Here is a 21,094-nt window from a genome sequence, read left to right as displayed (position 1 = left end):
CTTGGAAAATGTGTAGACCTGTGTCTCTGCCCTGTGAATTTGAGGTACAGAACATTTGATCCTCACATTCTTTTGTAGAAGACGACAGTGATACAGTTTTGGTTATGTAATCTTTTATGTATAATTGAGTAGTAATTTAACTCTGCATTCAGATGTCATTTCCCATACTTTTTGATGTGTTTAAAGCCTGCCAGTGATCTGACCCTCACCAGAGATGTTAGGATTGTCTCATTGCCAGAGGCCATATAACTATTAAAAAGATCACAGGCCTCATTTGTGTGCACTGTCTCCTCTCAGTGTGCTGTGAATTCTGTTTGTATTCCTCGAAGAGCAGTGCCTTTCCTCGTTTCCTCTCTCCCTATTCTAGGACAGCTCTTTAGAACATTTCTTCTCTCCAATAGCTGTAGTTTCCATTTTCCTCCGGAAACCTTGCCATCTGTCTTAAACTTGACATTAGTTTTCTTTCTTTGTAAACACACAAAATAAAAACTCTGTTGAATCTAATTTTCTCTTTTACTCTTTGCCCTGTCTTCCTCCTCTGCCTCCTTTCTTCCTCCTTTGAGAGTAACAGAGTCCCTCTGGGAGGGCGAGTGTATTATTTCTGTTGTGTTAGGTTTTGCCTTTGTTACTCAGTGTAGACCTTTTCCATGCTTGCCCTGCAGGGGCTAGTCGTCAGCCTTCACTTTCCAGCATCATGGCCACATGCCTTCGGCTTAACTAAAGCATGTTGTTGTTCTCTCGGTTCTCCCAACCAAGAATGGTGTTGTTCACCTTTATGTCTTTATGTCTCTTAGGTTCCTTCTCAGCTTCTTTGCTGATCTCTTCATCATTTTTCTGTTCTTACACTTCTATGTCTATTTATATCACCTCTTGGAGATTCCCCCTTTCTTCAAGACTTTACCCACTCTATTGGCCTCCTGAATGTGAGATTTATGTGACCAAAGTCAGCAACATTTCCACGGAGATAGTACAAGTCTTTTTTTTTTTTTTTTTTTTTTTTTAAAGATTTATTTATTTATTATATATAAGTACACTGTAGCTGTCTTCAGATACACCAGAAGAGGGCATCGGATCTCTTTACAGATGGTTGTGAGCCACCATGTGGTTGCTGGAATTGAACTCAGGACCTCTGGAAGAGAAGTCGGGTGTTCTAACCGCTGAGCCATCTCTCCAGCCCAGTACAAGTCTTTTTAAACTTAAGTATTTAAAGTTGTGTCCTGATCTCTGCTTTGTTGGCTTTCTTCTTTGTGGACCTTGTGCTTTTAAAATGCGTAGCGTTTTCTCAGTGACAGGAATTAGCAGTAACCTGTAGGGCCCTGTGTGTTCAGACAAGATCTGAGCTACTTCACTGCTGAAGCTCTGCAACTTAGAGTCCCAGTCCCAGTCCCAAACTGAAGCAGTGTTAGTCCCTTCATATTGTAAGTTTCATACTGATTGCAGTTCCTGTATTCATGATGTGAAACAAACTTAGCTCCATAGAAATTAGAACATCTTAAATATCTTATCGATATCCTCATCTATAAAAACGAATAGCTATTGTTCAACTTACAAAATGCACCTCAAGTTAGAAATATAATTTCCCTTGAAATAAGAAAAAAATCACATGTTATACAATTCTCTGCATTCTACAGAAAGAATAGTTTGCATGGGACATAGAAGTACATTGCTGGTTGAAATAGAGAGGCCCTGCTTTCATGGTTAACCCAGATCATCTTCATAGTAATTAGATCACCCCGTAAACAGCCCTCAGGAATGTCTGTGAAGGGGTTTCTAGACTGACTTAACTGGGATGACATCATATACACGGAAGGTGAATAACACCATTCCTTCCGCCTGGGTCCTGGACTTATAAAAGGAGCAGCAGCGTCTGCCTTTCAGTTTCCTGATTGCAGATGCAGTGCGCCTGCTCCGTCAGACTTCTGCCAGCATTGTTTAGCCTATGTGATGGACTGTGCATTCAAACCGTGGGTCAAAATAGGTTCTGACCCTCCTGCAGTTGCTTTGGTTAGAAATTTATTTTTGCAACCATGAGAAAAATAACTAATATAACTACCAAAGATAATAATGCTCAAGGAATAAAAGGATTTGGGAAATTATAGAAACCAGACTGTGGGCTAATGTGAGACTATGAATGCATATTTCATTACACTTGATTTTTGCTTTAAATAAATCCCTTTTATTGCAAAAAATTATAAATTCCCACTTTGGAAAAAATGGTATAATTTAATATGGCTAATCTCTAAAATTAATTTTCATAGTATGTGTGGTGTATTAAGTGTGTGGGATATAGGTGGGCATGCTTATACATGTGCATGTAGACACACAGATTGACATCATGTGTGAAAGATACTTATTTAGTCATTTATGCCTTTATTTATTTATTTATTTGTTTGTTTATTTATTTTTTGGTTCTTTTTTTCGGAGCTGGGACCGAACCCAGGGCCTTGCGCTTCCTAGGCAAGCGCTCTACCACTGAGCTAAATCCCCAACCCATCATTTATGCCTATAATTGAGATGCTGGGAATTCAGAAGTCGCACCACTGCCCATGAGCAGTGTGTGTCTTATACCCCCCAGAAGATGTTCCAACCCTGTGCTCCTGTCTGAGTTGTGTTCTTGTCCCCCACCCCAGTCTCCACTGTGAGCTCCAATGAATCTTGAGGAGCCAGCCACTGTCCATGTTTACTCAGATCCTCATGCTCACAGGATGCCTACCTGCACAGCAGTTGGATGGCCTCTGGGATCCTTCTGCTTAGTTTTCACTTTATTTGAGTTGGCTTAGACAGAATTCTTTGAACAATGTTGAGTACATGCTTCTCACTGAATTTTTTTCTCCTTTTCATGAATAGTTAGGCTTGGATTTTCTGGACAGATTTCAGTAAAGCAACTGGTACAAAAATTATGGTAGCCTTAGGATCACCATCAACTTCGGTTTCTTTAGTGTCTGATGTTTAGGTATCTGATGTTCTCATAGCCACGGCTTAGGGTCCAAGTTTATCTGTTGCTGAGGCAGTAGCTGGCGCTACCTGGTCACAGTTTCACTACCTTGTGATATGCTCCACATTCTTGGAGAGCTGGCTTAGAAAGAGGCTCAGGTCTCCCAAGAACTCAGATCTGGGTGATAGAAGGAAAGAGGCTTTCATTGTGTGTGAAGCTCAGTTTTAGCTAGACTGCCCAAGCAGTGAGTAAGTATGCTGACTGCACCCCACCCCACGTCCCCATCCCTTTATCTTGTGCTGGATCACAAATGCCCATCGGAGTGCATGGCTTTAGGTGAGTGCTGGGAATCCTAGCTTAAGTCCTTATACTTACCTGGCAAGCATTTTATATTTTATATCCCTAGCCTCTCCCAACGTCATGTGCCAGGAATTTAACCTCTTGTATCAGGAGACCAGGCACAATCAGTGTTAATTTAGGTCACAAGGACAGCTCTGTCCTACATGTATTAATGTGGGTGAGCAAGAGGATATGGGTAGGCCCTTGCTAAGCCACAGGAGGATGCAGTGAAAAGTGCAGTGTTAGAGTCGAAGCTCTTGAACATGTTATGTAGTGTGAGTATTGCTGTCCGATATGTTCCAAAAAGTTTAACATGTTGGTAAAAGGCAATGATGAGTTAACCTTTTGATTACTCTTCTTAAAGTGGATTTCTAAAAAAAAGTCCTATTGTATTGTCACAAATGTATGGGTATGCAGTTTTATACAAAGTAGATAAACCACATCTTTTTCTCAACAGCTTTGTTAAAATCCCAGTGACTTAGGGTAAATTGCACATATTCCTGTATGTAGTTAACGTGCTCCTTGTCTTTATCCACTCTGAAGGTTGATATGCTGCCTTTCTTCTGCCTACAGTTGTGTTAAAAACAAAGCATTATTTTGTAGTCTGGGACTCTTGATATCCAATTTATTAGTGTTTAATTTCTTTCATAGTGTTTTCTCTGGGTAAGAGTTGTAGGTCGTCAGTTTTTTCATATATTATACATGCTGCTTGTGTGTTTTCTGCATTATATTGTGTGTGATAAAACACATGTTGTCTTTTTTATCTCTTTTCTCCTAGAAGTATGCCCTTGCAATCTCTGATTTCTTTTAAGACTTTCTGTTTGTATCTGGTTTTAGGTTATTGACTAGTGTGGTTCCTGATGCCTGTTCATTTAAGATACTCTCAACAACCTTTTACGAAATTTGCCATCATTTTGTTTGCTGTACTCAGCTACGAATCTCAGCATTTTTCACTTAGTATTTTGTGTCTAAAATATTGGCTTGGAATTTTGTTTTAAACCTTTAAAAACTTTAACAGTATAGTCTGTATTTAACATGCTTGCTTTGTGTATCAGCTTGTTGAATATGTAGATTATGGCTGTAAAATATCTATTTTAAATTATGTGCACATTGCGGGGGTGGGTGGGTGATGTGTATATAAATGTCTTTGTAGGGGCCAAAAGAGGGCATCAGGTTCTGTGGAGCTGAAGGTACAGGTGGTTGTAATCTACTCAGTGTGGGACTGGGAACTGAACTCAGGTCCCCTGGAAGGAGTCCTATCTGTACTTAATCTCTGACCTATTTCTCCAGCCCCTGTCATATTTATAGTTGATATTTTAAAAACCCTAATTCTCAGCTATTTCATTTTTGGTTGATCCGGAATGATTGATCTTTGAATTTTGGCTTTTGTTTTCCTGTATCAACATGTCAGTAACTGGACTGACTGAGTGGCACACGTTTTAAACATTGTCATCTTGCTTACTGATATTTTGTGATTTACATACATTCTCAAGCTTTCTTTTAGAACTGGGCAAAGTTACTTGGAGAAAAATTAGTTGATGGGGGAGAAGGGACTCATACTTAGTACATTTTAGGTAGGATCAGTGTGGAGCTCATTTCAGGCTTAATATTCTCTGGTAATGAAGCAAAGCCAATCATGGTGTTCTCGATGGTAAGTTCTGTATTAGGTTTTCCACTCTGATTGAAATAGGCACAGTGCCCTCCTTGTGTGAGCACCAGGATTGCCTTCTCCAACGTTTTTAGATGAATTTCTTTTCTTTCTTTAGTTTATTACTCATGCATATATGTTGAAGTCAGTTGAAGGTACAACGAATGCTCTCTAGGTTTCCAGACTCACTCTTACACGTAGCATAGTCTCTAGGACCCTCAGTCTCTCCACACTCCCACTGTAAATTTAGGACAACACTTATTCCATTACCTGACTTCGCCAAATTATTGATTCTGGTCTCTCTAGAATCACTATCCTTTGCTGCTCTGTGTTCAGTATCTTAAAAATTGGTGTCCATATAGTTTGTCTGGTATTTTAGTTGCTCTATGTAGGGGGATGCTAAATCTAGGCTCTGTAACTTCATCTATATTGGAAATGAACATTCTGACTTACCAATTTTGACAAGTAGAACATGGAGATTTAAATATTAACCTTCCCTTAAATGGTCACAAGTTACTTCTGAATAATTTGATATATTATTGATGCTATGCTAATTGGATATACTATTGACTCCATTACAACAAAGGTATTGGTTTGTATACATTCTAGGATGGCAAAAGAGCCAAGTTAGTAACTCGGTAGTTAAAGAATCCAGAAACCTGGAGCCAAAGCCTGACGGTAGAGTTTGATGAACCCTAATGCCAAAGACTGATATATTTCTAGTCATCATGAAACCTACTTATGGTAACCTTAATATAGCAGCATCCCCATCTCCTTTACTGCGAGGGACAAGTTCCAAGACTTCCCAATGGATGTCTGAGACAGCAGATAGTAATGAATTCTATAATAGTATATTTTCCTGAACATGCAGACCTATTATAATATTAATTTGTAGATTGGGCAGAGTAAGGAATTAATAACTCATAGATTTCATCAATGCCATACAAGTTTTCTCCCTCAAGGTGAGAATTTTCTTACTTTTTCACTAAGGGACGTACGTTGTGACTTTTGGCTTGTCTGACTTGTTGGTATTGTTAGTCTTCTTTTTTGGGCTATTGTCAAGTAAACTGAGACTTACTTGAACACAAGCAAGTGTCATGGTGATGCCAGGGTAGATTTGACTACTGAGCTGTCTTCTGAGTAACTGTTGGGTAAGCGCTATATACAGTGTGGATACTCATACACCTGGGAATAGTCACATTCCAGACAGCAGAGGACATGGCTGTGAGCTCTCGTTACAGTATCAGACCAGTACACAGTTTAAATCTTATATACAATTAAAGAAGCTATAGAAAGCACAACTTGAGAAAAAGTGACCGACTTGAATAGTAACAGTTTCTCACCATGCCACAGGTGTTCTTCAGCTAAGAAACCTACTGTATTAAAATTTGTAAGAAATTCACTTAATAGTGATGAACTCATAAAGTAGAAAGAAACATCTGACTTAAGCCACTGTTATGGGCGCTCAGTATTAAAGTCTTTCTGCCTCTGTCTCTGTTGCTTTATCTTCAAAGGAAATTTTTTTTTGTTTTTGTCTTTTTGAAATAACATAATTATAATCTGTCTTCTGTCTATATAATTGGACTACTAATTTGATGTTTTCTAATTATATAGTACCACTTTTTAAATTAATGTGCAGACTAAAGGAATCATAGTCAGCTTTGGTAGATATTTTGGATTTTAATTCTAACATTGAGGAGGAATCACTGATGTAGGCCATATTATCCTGATGATTTCAGTATTGAGTTCCCACTGGCATGTTTTTCTCACAGCATGAGTTCTCACAGAGCACTCAGGAGGAAGAGTCAGGCTTCGAGTTTGAGGCCTACAGAGCAAACTCCAGGACAGACAGGGCTACACAGAAACCCTGTCTTGAACATCACTCCAACAAACAAACAGACAGACAGACAAACAAACATTATGTTTCTCAAGGTTTTGTTTTAGAAATTATCACTGGAATCATCTATCTTTTCTCTACTGACTGGCCTTTTGGGTCAGTGTTATAAATAATGGTTAAGGTCTGACCTGCCTTTATTAGCGTTGACAGTAATTATGAGGCCTGTTGGACTGAGCTCTTCTGAGAATGGAGTTTGAAGTCTTTCTGGTGCATTTCTGACAGGTATTGTCAGGCGGGTTTTGAGTTTTGGCAGCTCAGGGAGTAAGCGCTGTGAATTGATTCCATAGCAGCAAGGATTTGGTTTGTAACTAACTGGGGAGAATAAAGTTATGCTTGTGTTAAACTGTCTCTGCCCAAGTGATTGTCCAGTTTTTGGGTTTTTTTTTCTTTTTCTTTTTTTGGAGCTGGGGACCAACCCCGGGCCTTGCGCTTGCTAGGGCAAGCTCTCTACCACTGAGCCAAATCTCAACCCGATTGTCCAGTTTTATCAGTAGAGTTTAAACATCTGGACTTAGAGACTGAAGACATTTTCTCCACATTTTAAATAATTTACCTTTTGCTATTAGTTCTGTGAGAACGTAGACCAAGTTGTACTTTTATATTTAACTGTATTTACTGACTGACTGACTGACTGACTGACTGACTGACTGGGATGGGGCACATGTGCCACAGCACCCCTGCGGAAGTCATAGGACAACTCAGACGAGGTGGTTCTCTCTCTCCACCTTGTAGTCTCTGGGTATTGAACTCACTTAGATCACAGGCTTGGTGGCAAGTACTGTGTTTCATCTTTAAAAGTGAGACTGGCTGATGAGGTAGCTCAGCTGGCAAAGGCACTCCTTCCTGCGCTGTTCTGAAATTCCACATCCATGAACATGCAATTAATAAATTTTATTTATCTATTAATAAATATTAATGACAAATTAATAAAATAAAAACAGGGTGGGCACGGGAGTGGCCATTTTTCTGTTGCATGTTTCTTCTGAGATCCTATACTAAGCTATTTCCCTGTTACTGTCAAGTTGTTTATAAGGAACCCATCTGCTATAGTGACTCACCTACCAGGCCTTGGACGTTGTGTTATTTTGATGACATGTGTGCTTTAGGAAATTCTCTCTGCTTCCATCGACAGGGAAGAGGCTCTAGTTTTCTTTCACAGTCTTTCAGTCTCACATGTATAGAAGTGGAGCTTCGAAGCATCGGAAGTAGGACACTGAAGAGGAGTTAATGGTACTCAGACTTTGAATGCATATCAGATCCAGAGTCTTGATTGCTTACCTGTGGTGAAAAGTTGTGTCTCTTGAGTACTGAAGCTTCATAGGGTCCAGATTTATGTACTGGAAAATAGAATAAAGCCCGTGCAGTCCAGGGACTGGAAGTAGGAAGTCACTGAGCTTTGGGGCAGCCTGCGCTTCCATTGCTCTGCTCTCTGTGGTACCTCTGCTGCTGCCCGCATTTGTTCTTTTGTGTTTATTAGCTTCAGCTCTTCCTCTTAGCTCCTGGTCCATCTCCTTGAAGATCCAAAATCATAGCCAAGCAGCATGGACTTTCATTCTTTTAATTGTAGTTTTTTGTGAGGAAAAAATTCTATCATTCTTGTTTAGTTCCAGTTTGTTCTCTTTTAAGTGAGCTATCTGTCCTCTGATCAAGTAGCTGTGTAAGTGGGTGATAGAGTGGGGGAGGGGAGGGGATATATGCATGGGTCTTTATTAACAGAGTAGTTCCTAGGGGAAAGGGCTGGAACTAAACAGAACATCCAAGTAAGAGTTTTAGTGATATGTGTTAGTTTTTATTACAGCAGAGTCACAAAAGCAACAGTACAAATATCTGATATATATATATATCACAGGTGCAAAATCTGAAATGAGTTTATGACATGACATCTGCAAAGATCAGTAAAATAATAAACTTTAGTTTTATTGGTATTAGAATAGCTTACTTAGTATAGTCATCTGTGTTACTCTTTGGAAAGCATATGCACTTATTCACAGAGCAGTCCTGATTAGCATTGTCAGCTTAGGATTTCTTGGAAGAGGTTTGTATGTGATTGGACATCTGTACCAAGGATGTTTTTAGTTGAATTTCAAAGTTTGCTTTCAGATTTCTCAACTCATGGATTTTAGTAAGTTAAAAGATAATTGTCTTTTGCTTATGTGTTTTTAGTTATTTATGAATTTCCAAAATTTCTCTAGTTGGCCTTTTTTCATCAAATTAGTAGTTTAGAGAATTTTGAGCAGGCACAATTGTGTGTTTTATAGGATAGAGAAGAGAATTTAATGGAGCCAAATATGCCTTTGAATTTTTTATTGCAAGTTTTATTATCATGTGATCATATTTTCTTAAAGCAAAAAAAAAAAGTATTTTTAGATAACTCTAGAAAATGTATAATTTCATCTATTTGGTTTTTACCTTGCTTTCTGGGACACCCCAACTGGAGGAGGTATCCCATTCTTAGTACCAGTGTCATTATTTGGTAACCTGTGGTTTTTTGGAGGAACATTTTATCCTGTGTAGGGGAGCTCCCATTGAACACTCTACAAGGAAAGCACACATACAGAGTTTATAAAACAGTAGGCTTCCACATGACTGTTTTGAAGCTTCTAGTGCTGTTCTCCTTCTCCTCATCCCCTCCTCCGCCTCCCTGTCTTCTGCCTCTTGGCACTTAGGCCTTCCTCTCTGTTGTTCTCCCCTTTCTTGCATGTCACAGTGCAGTGTACCCACACCACCTCCTGATTTATGATGCACACACTTAATTTATGTCCATTAACTCTTTCTGTAATTTCTCAAGTATTAACTAAGTATCACATCTCGTCTACATGGAAATTAGCTTGTTTCTAAAGCCACAGAGCTGTCCTTGTCAGTTGTTAGTGCTCACACAGTGAAGAGAGTTTCCTGGGACATTCTTTTTGATGTGTATCCCATAAATGGAGCAGTTGTTATTTGTTCCAGCTGACTGGACTGTTTCCAAAACTGCCTTCCTCTTTGCTCAGGCTATCAGCATGGTTTTCAGTCTCAATTCTCTCTGCAGCTCTTGGATCTCTTCCAAGAGGAGCAGTTTCTAAGCACCTCAGGTATAGTGATCCCACATCCCCCAAGTATGCTGCTAGATTCTCAGGATCGCTAGGCAGGGTGGGGGCGAATAGCCAGACAAGCCCTTTAGCTATACCTTTACAAAACGAAGTATTGAAGCTTAGAAAAGTTAATGATTTGCTTCATAGTATTATGTAGCTGTTAAGTAGTTTAATGCGAAGTTATTCTAGTCAAATCAAAATGTTGTCATGTCTGAGATGCTGGTTATTGTTAATATATTAAACTAAGAGCTTTGCTTCTGGGGTTGAAGACTGGGGACTGTAACTTTCTGCATTTTGGATTTCTGAAAGAGTTTATGATCTATTTTGAAGCCAAGGAATAGTCAAGACAGGTAAAGTAAGATAACAAAACAAGAAAAAAGAAAAGAAAGAAATGCTGAGTTAGAAAGCACAAGGATTTAAAGTATTCTAATTTTTTTTTCTGTATAATCAGAGTAGTAGTTTTATTGGGGAAAGTTTGAGGAGATAAATAGGCTATATAAAATAGGCTATACAAAATATATGAATAGGCTATTCATTTTATTTGTTGAACAGTGGAAAAGAAATATTAAAGACCTGGTTAACTTTTAGCAAAGATTAATTTTGCTGCTTTCTAAATATCTTAACGTATGATTAATAAGGATATACATAGGTTTATAAATCTAGTTATCACATGGTAGCCAGCTTTCCTTTGAGTAATAGCTTAGACGGTAGAAAAATACAGAACTATGGGAAAAGTGACTGAGATTAGTGTTAGTTTGGATTGGAAATATCTCATCACTGATTGTGTGTCAAAGTGTAATATTGAGACAGTAAGTAGCAGAACTGCGTGCTTGGCTGTAGCTGTGGCTTTGGTTAACGTCTCAACACTTGTCCATTGTCTTAATCTCGGGCATGTTACTTAACCCCCCTCAGCTTTGGCATCCCATTTATAAGACAGAAATAGTGATTTCCTCACAGGACCCTCATCAAAGTTCAGACTCTATGGCTTTCTGTGTCTGTGTGTGTGTGGATGTGCATTCACACACAGTATAAATTAGTCTACACTAATATCTACCGAGTGATACACTTTGAAGAGAGACTTTTACTGTACTGCCTCAGTTTTAATGATTAGAAGACATTTTCTAAAACGTGTTTAGCAAGCGTGAGAAAATGGCTTAAAATACCAACAGTGTATTAGTGTCTGGAAAAAAAGTCACCCCATGACACTCTTTTGTTCTTAGTTTATCAGGACTAAAGGCTTTTACTTGTGTTTAACTTAATGCTTTCTCTTTCATAGTTTATCAGAGAAGATATGAAATATAAAGATGCTACGAATAAACACAGTCATCTGCACAGAGAAGATAAGCACATAACTGTTGAGGACTTGTGGAAACAGTGGAAGACATCGGAAGGTAAACTGTGCAGTGGTCTGGAGCCTGGGCCTGTCAACTTCTGCCCTCCTTGCCATTGGCAGCCCTACTAACTGCATATAATTATAGAGAAGTTTGTAAGATCATGTTTCTGTGAGAGTATTTACATTTAAAGAAAAACATTCTTACAGGCTGGGTGTGGTATGCATTCCCAGCACTTGGGAGGCAAGAGACAGGTGCATCTCTGTAATTTCAAGGCTAACCTGGTCTACAGAGTGAGTCCAGGACAGCCAGGGCTACTCCACAGAGAAACCCTGTCTAAAAAAAAACAAAACAAAACAAAAAGAAAAACAAAAACAAAAACCCGATAAAAACAAATAAAAAATCCTACTTTCTTAGATGTATTCAGTTACAGACTATTTTTTAGATAATTTGATATATATTAGGCTGAATAGGAATATCTGTTTGAGCTTATTGTGTGAGCTCGTAAATAGTATTCTTATAAATGTTTTATCAAGTAAAACAAGGAAACTGAAGCTTTCTTTTTAGTTGTGACTATCTAAAGTCTTCAGGAGCCCAGAAAATATTAGGCTTTTCTGAAGTCCTCTGGGAACGCTGCTAATGCTGCAGTCTCCTTTGTACACCAAGTGTACCATGTGTTCCAACCCGTCCAGTTGAAGCACCCTATGCATGCTGTTTTCTTGTGTATACATGTCTTCAACAAAGTATAATTCATAGGTTAGGCATAATAAGAGATTGACAGGAATAATAAATAACAAAATAGAGTAATTAAACCATGAATTAAGAATAAAAGTTCTGTGATGTGTTACTTTTTAACTGTCATTTGTGCAGGTTGAATATATCGTTTGGATACTCTGGACAATTCATGTTCTTGCCAGAAAAGCACAAGATTTTATTAAACTACATAGGACACTCATTTAACACTTAATGGGCTGTTTTGATTTCTGGAATTTTCCATCAGTGCTTTTCTTACTGCGATGAACTGTTAGCTGAAACCACAAAAATCTGACACTATAGTAGAATGACTCCTGAACTTGCAAGATAAAATTTTGTAATTTGTATTTTATTTCTTTTCTGTTTCTAAGTTATCTATTTATTTTGTGGACAGTAATTTTGTACAGCACCAAAAAAACTCCTGACGGAAAGTCTAGGCCCAGACACTGATGCTAGGGAGGTACTGAATGCAGGCAGTCTCCAAAGTTCATTCAACTTACTCTGTTTTTCATCTCAGCTAACCAAACTATCCTTTTTCTAGTATTTCTGTTTTACAAATCCCAAACAGTTGCAGTGTCATATTTTTTCCTAAAAGTTTGAATAGCAAAACTAAGGAACTGTGCAGAATTGTACATAATACATAAATAACATAAATAAATCAATAGTGGTTTACTAGGTTACCAGTGGTAACATGTGGAAATGGCAGCATACAAAGGTGGGCACGTAACTGAAGAACTGGCTGGGGACCCTCTGGAGGAAGAGGTGTCTCACTCAGATGGAATCTGCCGCACAACTCTGCATGGCCAGTTGTCACAGCTGGAATCTTTTTTCTTGGTGAAAAAAGTTTTTAAGGCAAAAAGGAGGTGTCAAAAATATGCTCTATCTGTCCTTGTTTATTTTACTTATGTAGATTGTTGTAGATGCATAGCCTTGGTTTCACAAAAGGACAACCCTTCATAGCCTTTCGGTAGCGATCTACAGTGTTTCTGAATAACTTCCTTGCACAAAATGTGCCAAAGGGATGCACCTGTGCTGGGAGCTTATGGTTCCTCCTCACAGTTGTGTCCTGTGTCATCTGCTCTTCACCTAGCAGAGTAGTTTACTTACCGTGTAAGTCTGAAATAGTCAGCACCCTAAAGTGGCTCACAGAAAAAGGAAATAAAAAAGCCAGCACAAATCTTCACGGCACTCTAAGTCATGCCTTGGTGATGGTCACCTCGTCCACCTTTTGGCTTATTCCTTCACTTCCATCCATATTAGGCTGGCCTCTTCCTGTTTCACATGTACAGGCACAGATGTCCTTTTGGCCGGCTCCCTTAAGTCTTTCTCTAGTCATTATTGAAGGCTAGTCTTCCATTGGACTCTACTTCCTTTTCTTTTCTTTTTTTGTATTAGATGTATTTCTTTACTTAAATTTCAATTGTTATTCCCCTTCCCGGTTTCCTGTCCATAAGTCTCCATCCTCTCCCCATTCCCCATACGGTGTTCCCCCATCCATCCCCTTTACTGCCCCCCATATTCCCCTGCACTGGGGGTCCAACCTTGGCAGGACCAAGGGCTTCCCTTTCCACTGGTGCCCCAACAAGGCTATTCCCTGCTACATATGCAGTTGGACCTACTTCCTTTTCTGTTCCTCGTTTTTCCGACACTCATGATCCTTCATGTCGCATTCCCATGCCACTTACTGTGTTCAAAATATTATAGGATGGCTTCTTTATCACATCTGCTCCAAAGCTGAGAAAGAAAAGACTATTTTGTTAGTAAATCTCCACATGAGAGGGCTCTGTCCTCAAAGTCTTCTTGCTTCCCATCTTATGAATGTTCTGAGCAGATTTTTCTAATTCGGGAGAATGTTTCTAGCTGTTTCCATGTAGATTAAGACTTTCCCAAGGTAAACAGCCCCTTCTTTTCTCTAGCTTTCACATTGTCCTTATCAGTTTTATATTGCATCAGGGCAATGATTTGATGTCAAGTCCAAATTGCTTAGCTGACTTTTCTGACCTGAGTTTCTTTCCTGAGAGCTTGGCCTCCCACCTCTCTTACTTAGGGGTAAAGACCCGAGAGAAGTGGTTGCCCAATTCCTGCCAGCTCAGACGGAAGGAGAGCGGAAAAGCTGTGGAGAATTCAGGCAATAAAACCTCAATTAAAGTTTACACAGATGGGGTTGAGTCTCTCAACTCAGTTATTGAAGGGCCATGAGAAGCAATGCCACTAGAGCATTGCTGGACCTGTAGAGTTCTGCTTTGATCTCTTCTATTTTTTCTGTTAAGATTTCTGATAGAAAGCAAGTTGACTTTTGAAAAGTTTTGAAAACTACTAAAAGCAGATACTAGAATGAATGTAAAAGTATGAAATTCAGTATTGGTGAATTGAATATGTAAGACAAAACTCTGTGTGTGTGTGTGTGTGTGTGTGTGTGTGAGAGAGAGAGAGAGAGAGAGAGAGAGAGAGAGAGAGAGAGAGAGAGAGAGAGAGAGAGAGAGAGAGAGAGAGAGAGAGATACACATGCACATTCATTCTCTGCCTGTCATTTTTAGGTACCCAGTGGCTAGATAAGTGGTGCTTTTCAGCATGATACTCAAAAATGTATGATGAATGTCTAAAAGTACAAAGTTTGTTGAAAACACCATGTTCCATATTTATTTCATCAAATATTTAAGTCATAATGTATACATTACTCTTGCTTTGCAAAATTATGAATTTAAAATGACAGTTTGTGGGCCAAGTGGAGTGTGCTACCAGACAGAACTGGCAAGGCTGAGTGAGCCCGAACCCTGGGTCTCAGAACTGAGACCAGTGGGAGTGGGGCCAACGCCCTGCCTAAGTCTGCCTGCTCTGGAGTCCATAGCCATGACACTCCACGGAGAGGACCATGACAGTCAAATGCAAATAGAGCATCCCTAGCGTCTCAGAGTGAGGCAACCGGAAGCATCTACCCCTGAATCCCACTCTACTGCTCTATATTTGTAAAGTCCCGATCTACATGGATGAACGTGCAGATATTATTTCACTGAGATTCAGCCGAGAGTCACTGCTTTACTGAGCCGTAATACCTAGGAGAAGAATTCTCTCTCCTGAAGCATTGTTGCTGGACCTTGGACTAGCCTAGCAGGACAGGCTCACGCTCCTACTGTTCCTGCCCTGCCCCTGCCCCTGCCCCTGCCCCTGCCCCTGCCCCTGCCCCTGCCCCTGCCCCTGCCCCTGCCCCTGCCCCTGCCCCTGCCCACCGATGTCCCTGCTGCTGGCATTGGTGCTGTCACAGTTGTGGGCAAGACCCAGCTATCTGCCCCATGAGGGCTTTCCTTCTAAGAGCCATAACACTGTCCATTTCTGGCTGGGCCAGAGACCCATGGAACCTATTCGTCGAGGTTCTGTGGAGGAAGACAACAGTTAATGGAAAACAAAAGTGGATGGAATAGATGACTCAAAATCTGTTTAGCCTTGGACCCTGATCACTAACAGTGAGGCACTCATAAAAAGAAATTTGATACTAACTATTAGATGCTACTGTAGGTTTTGAAATGTACACTACAGATAATAAATGAATGCAACTTCGTGAGCCCAACTACCGTGTTAGGTTGGGTTGGGGTTGCCTTAGTGAGGGAGGAAAGCAGAGCATGGAGATGAGCTCTGAAAGAGCATGTGCCTGGCATCTGAGGTCCAGTGAGCTGAGAGGAGGAAGGGGAGGTGCCACAGTTTCATGTGCTTGGGGGGGGTAATATACATATTTTGTATATTTTGCTGTTATATGGTATTAAATGTTAATTGTTTGAAAGTACCATAATATATTGACACAGTCTCTAATTACTAATTGTATATAAGATAACTCATGTTACATTGGTTATTCTAAATTTTGTGCCAAGCAGGCAAAGCACTGGATCCTAGAGATTAAATTGCGGTAGTCATAGAACCAGGCTATACCCAGGAAAGTAGTGAGTAGAAGAGAGAAGTAAGTAAGTGATGATACCATGAGATGATGTGTACACAGTGCAGTTAAGGCTGGAGTATGGAGCTGGCTACAGGAGGGAGTGATTAGCTCATGACTAAGATTATGTACAGAAGGAGGTATTTGGAGTAGTCCATGAAGATGAACTAGTAGATCTTAGGAAGGTAGAAGTGAGAAGAGTCATTGGGGGTGGATAGGATCAAGGTGCATTGTGTACATATGAAATTGTCAAAGAATAAAAAAAAAATTAAAAAAGAAAAGCAAAGCTAAAACTAAAAGGAAGATTATAAATTATAACACAAATTAAATTATACTTCAATACTTGCTGAAATTGGAAGAAGACATGGCATATTTCTGAAACTGTGAACCTCCAAGTTGCTCACAGGGCTGTAGAGATGGCTCAGTGGTTAATAGCACCAGCTGCCCTTCCAGAGGATACAAATTGGATTCCCTGTGCCTACGTGGCAGTTCACGACCATCTGCTACTCCAGTGGTAGGGGATCCACTGCCCTCTTCTATTCTCTGAGATACTCCAGACACACATTTGTCGCATATACATTCATGCAGCAGAACACCTATTTATAGTGGCTCACTTATAGACTGTGACTGTGTATAATGGAAATGAAATGTTTTCTGACACAGCAGATGGGTTCTTAGCAAGTGCTGTCTTTATAGTACTTCTGTATAAACTAAAACATCCAGCTATGCTTAAAGATTTTTAAATTAATTGAGTAGATGTGTAAAAATTTAGAAAAGTTTAACTTAAAGCAATTTAAAGAACTGATAATTCAGTGATTGAGAGATTTGGGCAGTTAATAATTGCTGTTCTCTAGTATAAATAACAAAAAAGGATCTTGGGTGTTCTCTTTCTGTTTATGACAGCATTTGTTTTGTAAACATTAAAGAAAACAATTTCTGGCCACAGGCCCTGAGTTCCTAAAAGTAAGGTGCACTGTGATTCGAAAGTAAGGTGCACTGTGACTCGTTACTCCTCGCTCATCCCTTATGCTGAGGGTTGTCTTTTGGGCGTGGCAGTGTGGGCGGACTTCTCAACATTGATGAAGCTCAGCGGCGAGTGCGCGGTGTTGGTTTCACATAGAGACTGAGTTGGGAAACAGATGGACTGAGTGCATCCTGTTTGGCATCATTGTCAGAGCTACTCAAGACACGAAACTCGGAGACCCAGTAGCATTTTTGTAGTATCTAGCAACAGAATACCTTGTCTGTTTGCAGTAAGCATGGAAGTCAGCAGCAGGATCCAAGGAATGTCAAGCTTTTTCTCTGAGGAGTGTTAACAGCCTTTTTCCATATTCACAGATGAAAAGCTAAATAGCAACATACGAATTCTTGGTTTTGTACTATCTAAATGGTGGCATTATAGGGACTTAATGATATGGGTAAATTTATTCTAGGGAATTAATATCATGGAGGACATTTTTTTATTTTTAGAAATAAGGTTGGGTATATAGAGTTGAATACATTTAACATGAGTACATGAGTCTTTTAAAATGGCACATTTAAGTGTTAAATTCTTTGAATAAGCACAGTTGATAAGCCAGGCATGTATTTCTTTTAGTGTATGTGATAGGTTGCTGATAATTATTTCTGTGGTTTAGTTCTGTGGTAAGCTAAGCAAGGGTGAATCCTGCCAACTACATCTAGAAGGTTATTCATAAGCAGAGGAAAGCGCTTAGAGAGAGCAGTGCTGAGTTTCACACGCTAGATATCTGTCTCCTTACTGTTAGTGTGAGGTGAATGTGACCATGCTGTGTTAAATAACCTCGGCGTGCCAAGTAAGGCTCTGCTCTGACACCTGAGGCAGTGACCTAAAAGCTGCTGTCTAAAGAAAGCTGTTGGTTTGTGTGTCCTCTCAGAAGCACAGAAAGGTATGCTTGGAGGATGGCACTACAGTTACGAGCAGCAGTGTTTACTGGGCATGTAGGATGTGGCAGTCAAGTAGCATGTTTGTCATCACCACTAAATATCAGACATTACTGAACCTCTCTGAAACGCTTGGGATAGACTTTGTAAAGAGTTGAAGATTTATCCACCTTATTCTAGCAAGAAGATAATTACCTTTGTGTGGATAAAATGCGAATTTGAGTGGGAAACGGAATATCATGGATTCTAGAAATGTTTTACAGGACTTACAGAGTAGTCAGAGGGTTTTGCTTGTATGTTCTTGTTTGCTTGGCTGCTTGCTTATTTCTTATGATTGAACATACTGGACTGGCCCATGCAATAGGAGCCTTTCGTACGTGTTTATTAGGAGCATGGCCTTGTCTGAGACTAAGATACTCAGATGAAGAATGCCTTTTTGTTCTTGACCTACCCATGATCTCTCAGTGAAAGAAGATCTGCTAAGCTACTTAAGCGATGTTCTACAACCAGCTGCCGAGAGTGTATAAAGGGAACTGTGGGATAGATAGGTAGGAAGCTGCGTGCCAGCAGAGGTTAAGTAAGGCAAGGAGGATTGCATTCCACGGCATTTACCTTGTCACCCTTCGCTGGGAAGTATTCTGCTGGATTAATAGTTCTGAAGATATTAGTAATTCACACAGCACATTTAAAGAAAGACGGTTCTTAATAAGCGGCTTAGCTAATACTGCTTAGCAGATCAAGCTTTAGTATTTTTGGTCCTGTGTGCAGTGCTGTTGGTTTTAGACACTGTTGTCAGTAAAAACCATCAATATAAGTTTGGGTTTTTATTGTTCCCGAGCGAGAGCACCTTACACAAGGAAGGCCTGCTCCTCCAGGTGGAGTCTAGTTTCAGAATTGGCAGATGCCATCATGTTTGTCACTAACAAATGGTATTCAAGCATTATATTCAGAGGTGCTTCTCTGTGAAGAACAGTGATAAAACATACTGCTGGGTCACTCTCAGCTGTCATTTAGGGGGATCAATGTGGGTTTTGCAAGAAAAGTAGCACATCTATGTCCTAATCCGTTTACATACCAGATAAACGCTGGATATATGCTGGACATGGTGATCCAGAAGTCAGAGGGCTGGGTAAGAGGATCACAAGTTCTGGGTTTCAGTTGTAACCTGAGAGTGTATCTTAAAAACAAAACCAAACCAGCAAAAACAAACATCAGAAAGCCTTATACCTCATATTAAATGTATCCTTTATTCTTTTATCATCACAACTTTTTATCACAAAGTCCTGAATTCAGAGCACTCTCAATGAGCAGTTTCCCATACTTACCTAGATAAGGTGTCCTTATGTACTTCAGGCTGGCATTGAATTAAGTTCAGCTGCCTGAGCCTCTCAAGCACTGGGATTCAGCTGTGTGCCACCATGCTCAGCTTCAATCTGTCTTGGTCACAATCTTTGTTAGCACTTTACTTTCTGCATTTCTTTCTTTCTTTCTTTTTTTAAAGATTTATTTATTTATTTTATGTATACGAGCACACTGCAGTTGTCTTCAGGCACACTGGATCTCATTACAGATGGTTGTGAGCCACCATATAGTTGCTGGGAATTGAACTCAGGACCTCTGGAAGAGCAGTCGGTGTTCTTAACCACTGAGCCATCTCTCCAGCCCCACTTCCTGCGTTTCTTCACCCCAGAACATTTTGTCAGGCCTGTTTGATTTCATTATTTTTCTTATTTCTTAGTTCTCATGACTTGCTTTCTTATACTTTAGAGCAATGGGGTTTGGGAGGTTTGGGGTTGCTGCCTATGCTGACTTGTCAGACTAATTACCTTTTTGACTTGTAGAACATACACAACTTTGATCCAGCTGTTGTTTTCTAACAGATAGAGCCCTCTCAGAGGGTACAGAGACCAACTCCCTGTCACATCTCTCTCTGTGCTCTGGAAAACTGATCATTTTTAACCTCTTGAAATACATAAAAGTAAATTTGTTTTGAGGCTCATTTTTCTTATATAATGGGTTTTCCAGTATAAAATTTGTTGCATGAACACTTCTATGGTGAAGAAATGCTATTTTAAGATTGTTTGTGACTTGTTCTTACTCTAGTTCTGTATGCTTGAGTGAGCCCACATTTCTCTGTGTTCGTAAACTTGAGGGATACCTCAGACTTGGTGAACAGTGTCAGAACCCCTCACAAAAGGTAAAGGTGAGGATGGTCCACTTTCACTGGTGGTGGTGGGTTAGCTACAAAATGGCAGCTTTTTGAGTATCGTAGTTTTGTCTGCTTCCTTTTTACCGCTTCCCAGCACTCGGTGACCAGTTGTGTATGGATGCGTGCTGAGTTTTGCTTTATCAATTCTTGGTTTGGGAAAGGGGTGAGTAGGAGGAACAGTGACTATCATTCTGATGTTCAAATATATGTTGTTGACCGAAATTCACTGTATTAAGTTCTACATGGAGCAAATATTGACATTTTAAAATAAGGCAATTAAAAATAATGGTTTTCTCCTCTCCAAATATAGTCTACTGAAGAAAGTATTTTCTTTCCAAGTAAATATTACACTTAATTGAGTCCTCCCCCATTCAGTTGATTGTTAGCATTTTAGATCAACTATAATAAACATAATATAAATTGGAAATGTAAAGTTTCAAGGCATTAGCCATGCTTTTCAGTTTGTGTGTGGTCACATTGGCTCATTTCTAAAGTTTTTTATTTTTCTATTATTCTGAAATGCATATTGTACTTATAAAGACATAATTTAGAAGAAATGCTAGGTGAAATAGTTAAATTGTCACGTGCACGCACGCACACAAACACGCATGCACACACACACACACACACAATCTTGCTTTTTCATTTACTTCTGATCTTAAAGGTCACTTGCTAAAGTATCTAATGGTCCATTATTTTCAACACTGTAAAAGTCATGATGAAGCAAAGAGAAAGGAATGATTACTTAGCAAGAAGCAAATCATTAACCTTCAAGAAATTAGTATAAGTATTGATATGGGGAGTGGACACACATGTGTTTTGGCATGCAAACACACAAAGGAATTGTTTATTCAAGTTTTAAAAGGAAGAAAATTTTGACAATATGCCCAACATGGATGATTCTTCATGATACAGTTCCTAGTGAAATAAATTTGCCTAACAATACAAATATTATATAATTATATAATTTGCAGATGTGAGAGAGAGTAGTCAAGAATCACAGTGCTAGAATTGGTAGAAGAAGTGAGAGTAGGAAATCGCTGTATAAATGATACATACTAATTTTAGTTTCACAGGATGGAAA

At 39.5% G+C, this 21,094-nt stretch overlaps 1 protein-coding gene across 1 annotated transcript in view; it reads left to right on the top strand.

Annotated features, from left to right (window-relative positions):
* Positions 1–21,094, top strand: part of Stim2 (stromal interaction molecule 2) — a 136,224-nt gene that overhangs the window by 79,481 nt on the left and 35,649 nt on the right. The window contains exon 3 of the mRNA XM_032917169.1: positions 11,167–11,281. Within this exon, the coding sequence (XP_032773060.1) occupies positions 11,167–11,281 (115 nt within the window). The remainder of the gene's footprint in view (positions 1–11,166; positions 11,282–21,094) is intronic.

This window comes from Rattus rattus, chromosome 11 (assembly GCF_011064425.1).
Source record: "Rattus rattus isolate New Zealand chromosome 11, Rrattus_CSIRO_v1, whole genome shotgun sequence".
Classification (NCBI taxonomy): Eukaryota; Metazoa; Chordata; class Mammalia; order Rodentia; family Muridae; genus Rattus; species Rattus rattus.
The sequence above is the reverse complement of the archived record's forward strand: the minus strand, read 5'-3'. Positions and strand labels throughout refer to the sequence as shown.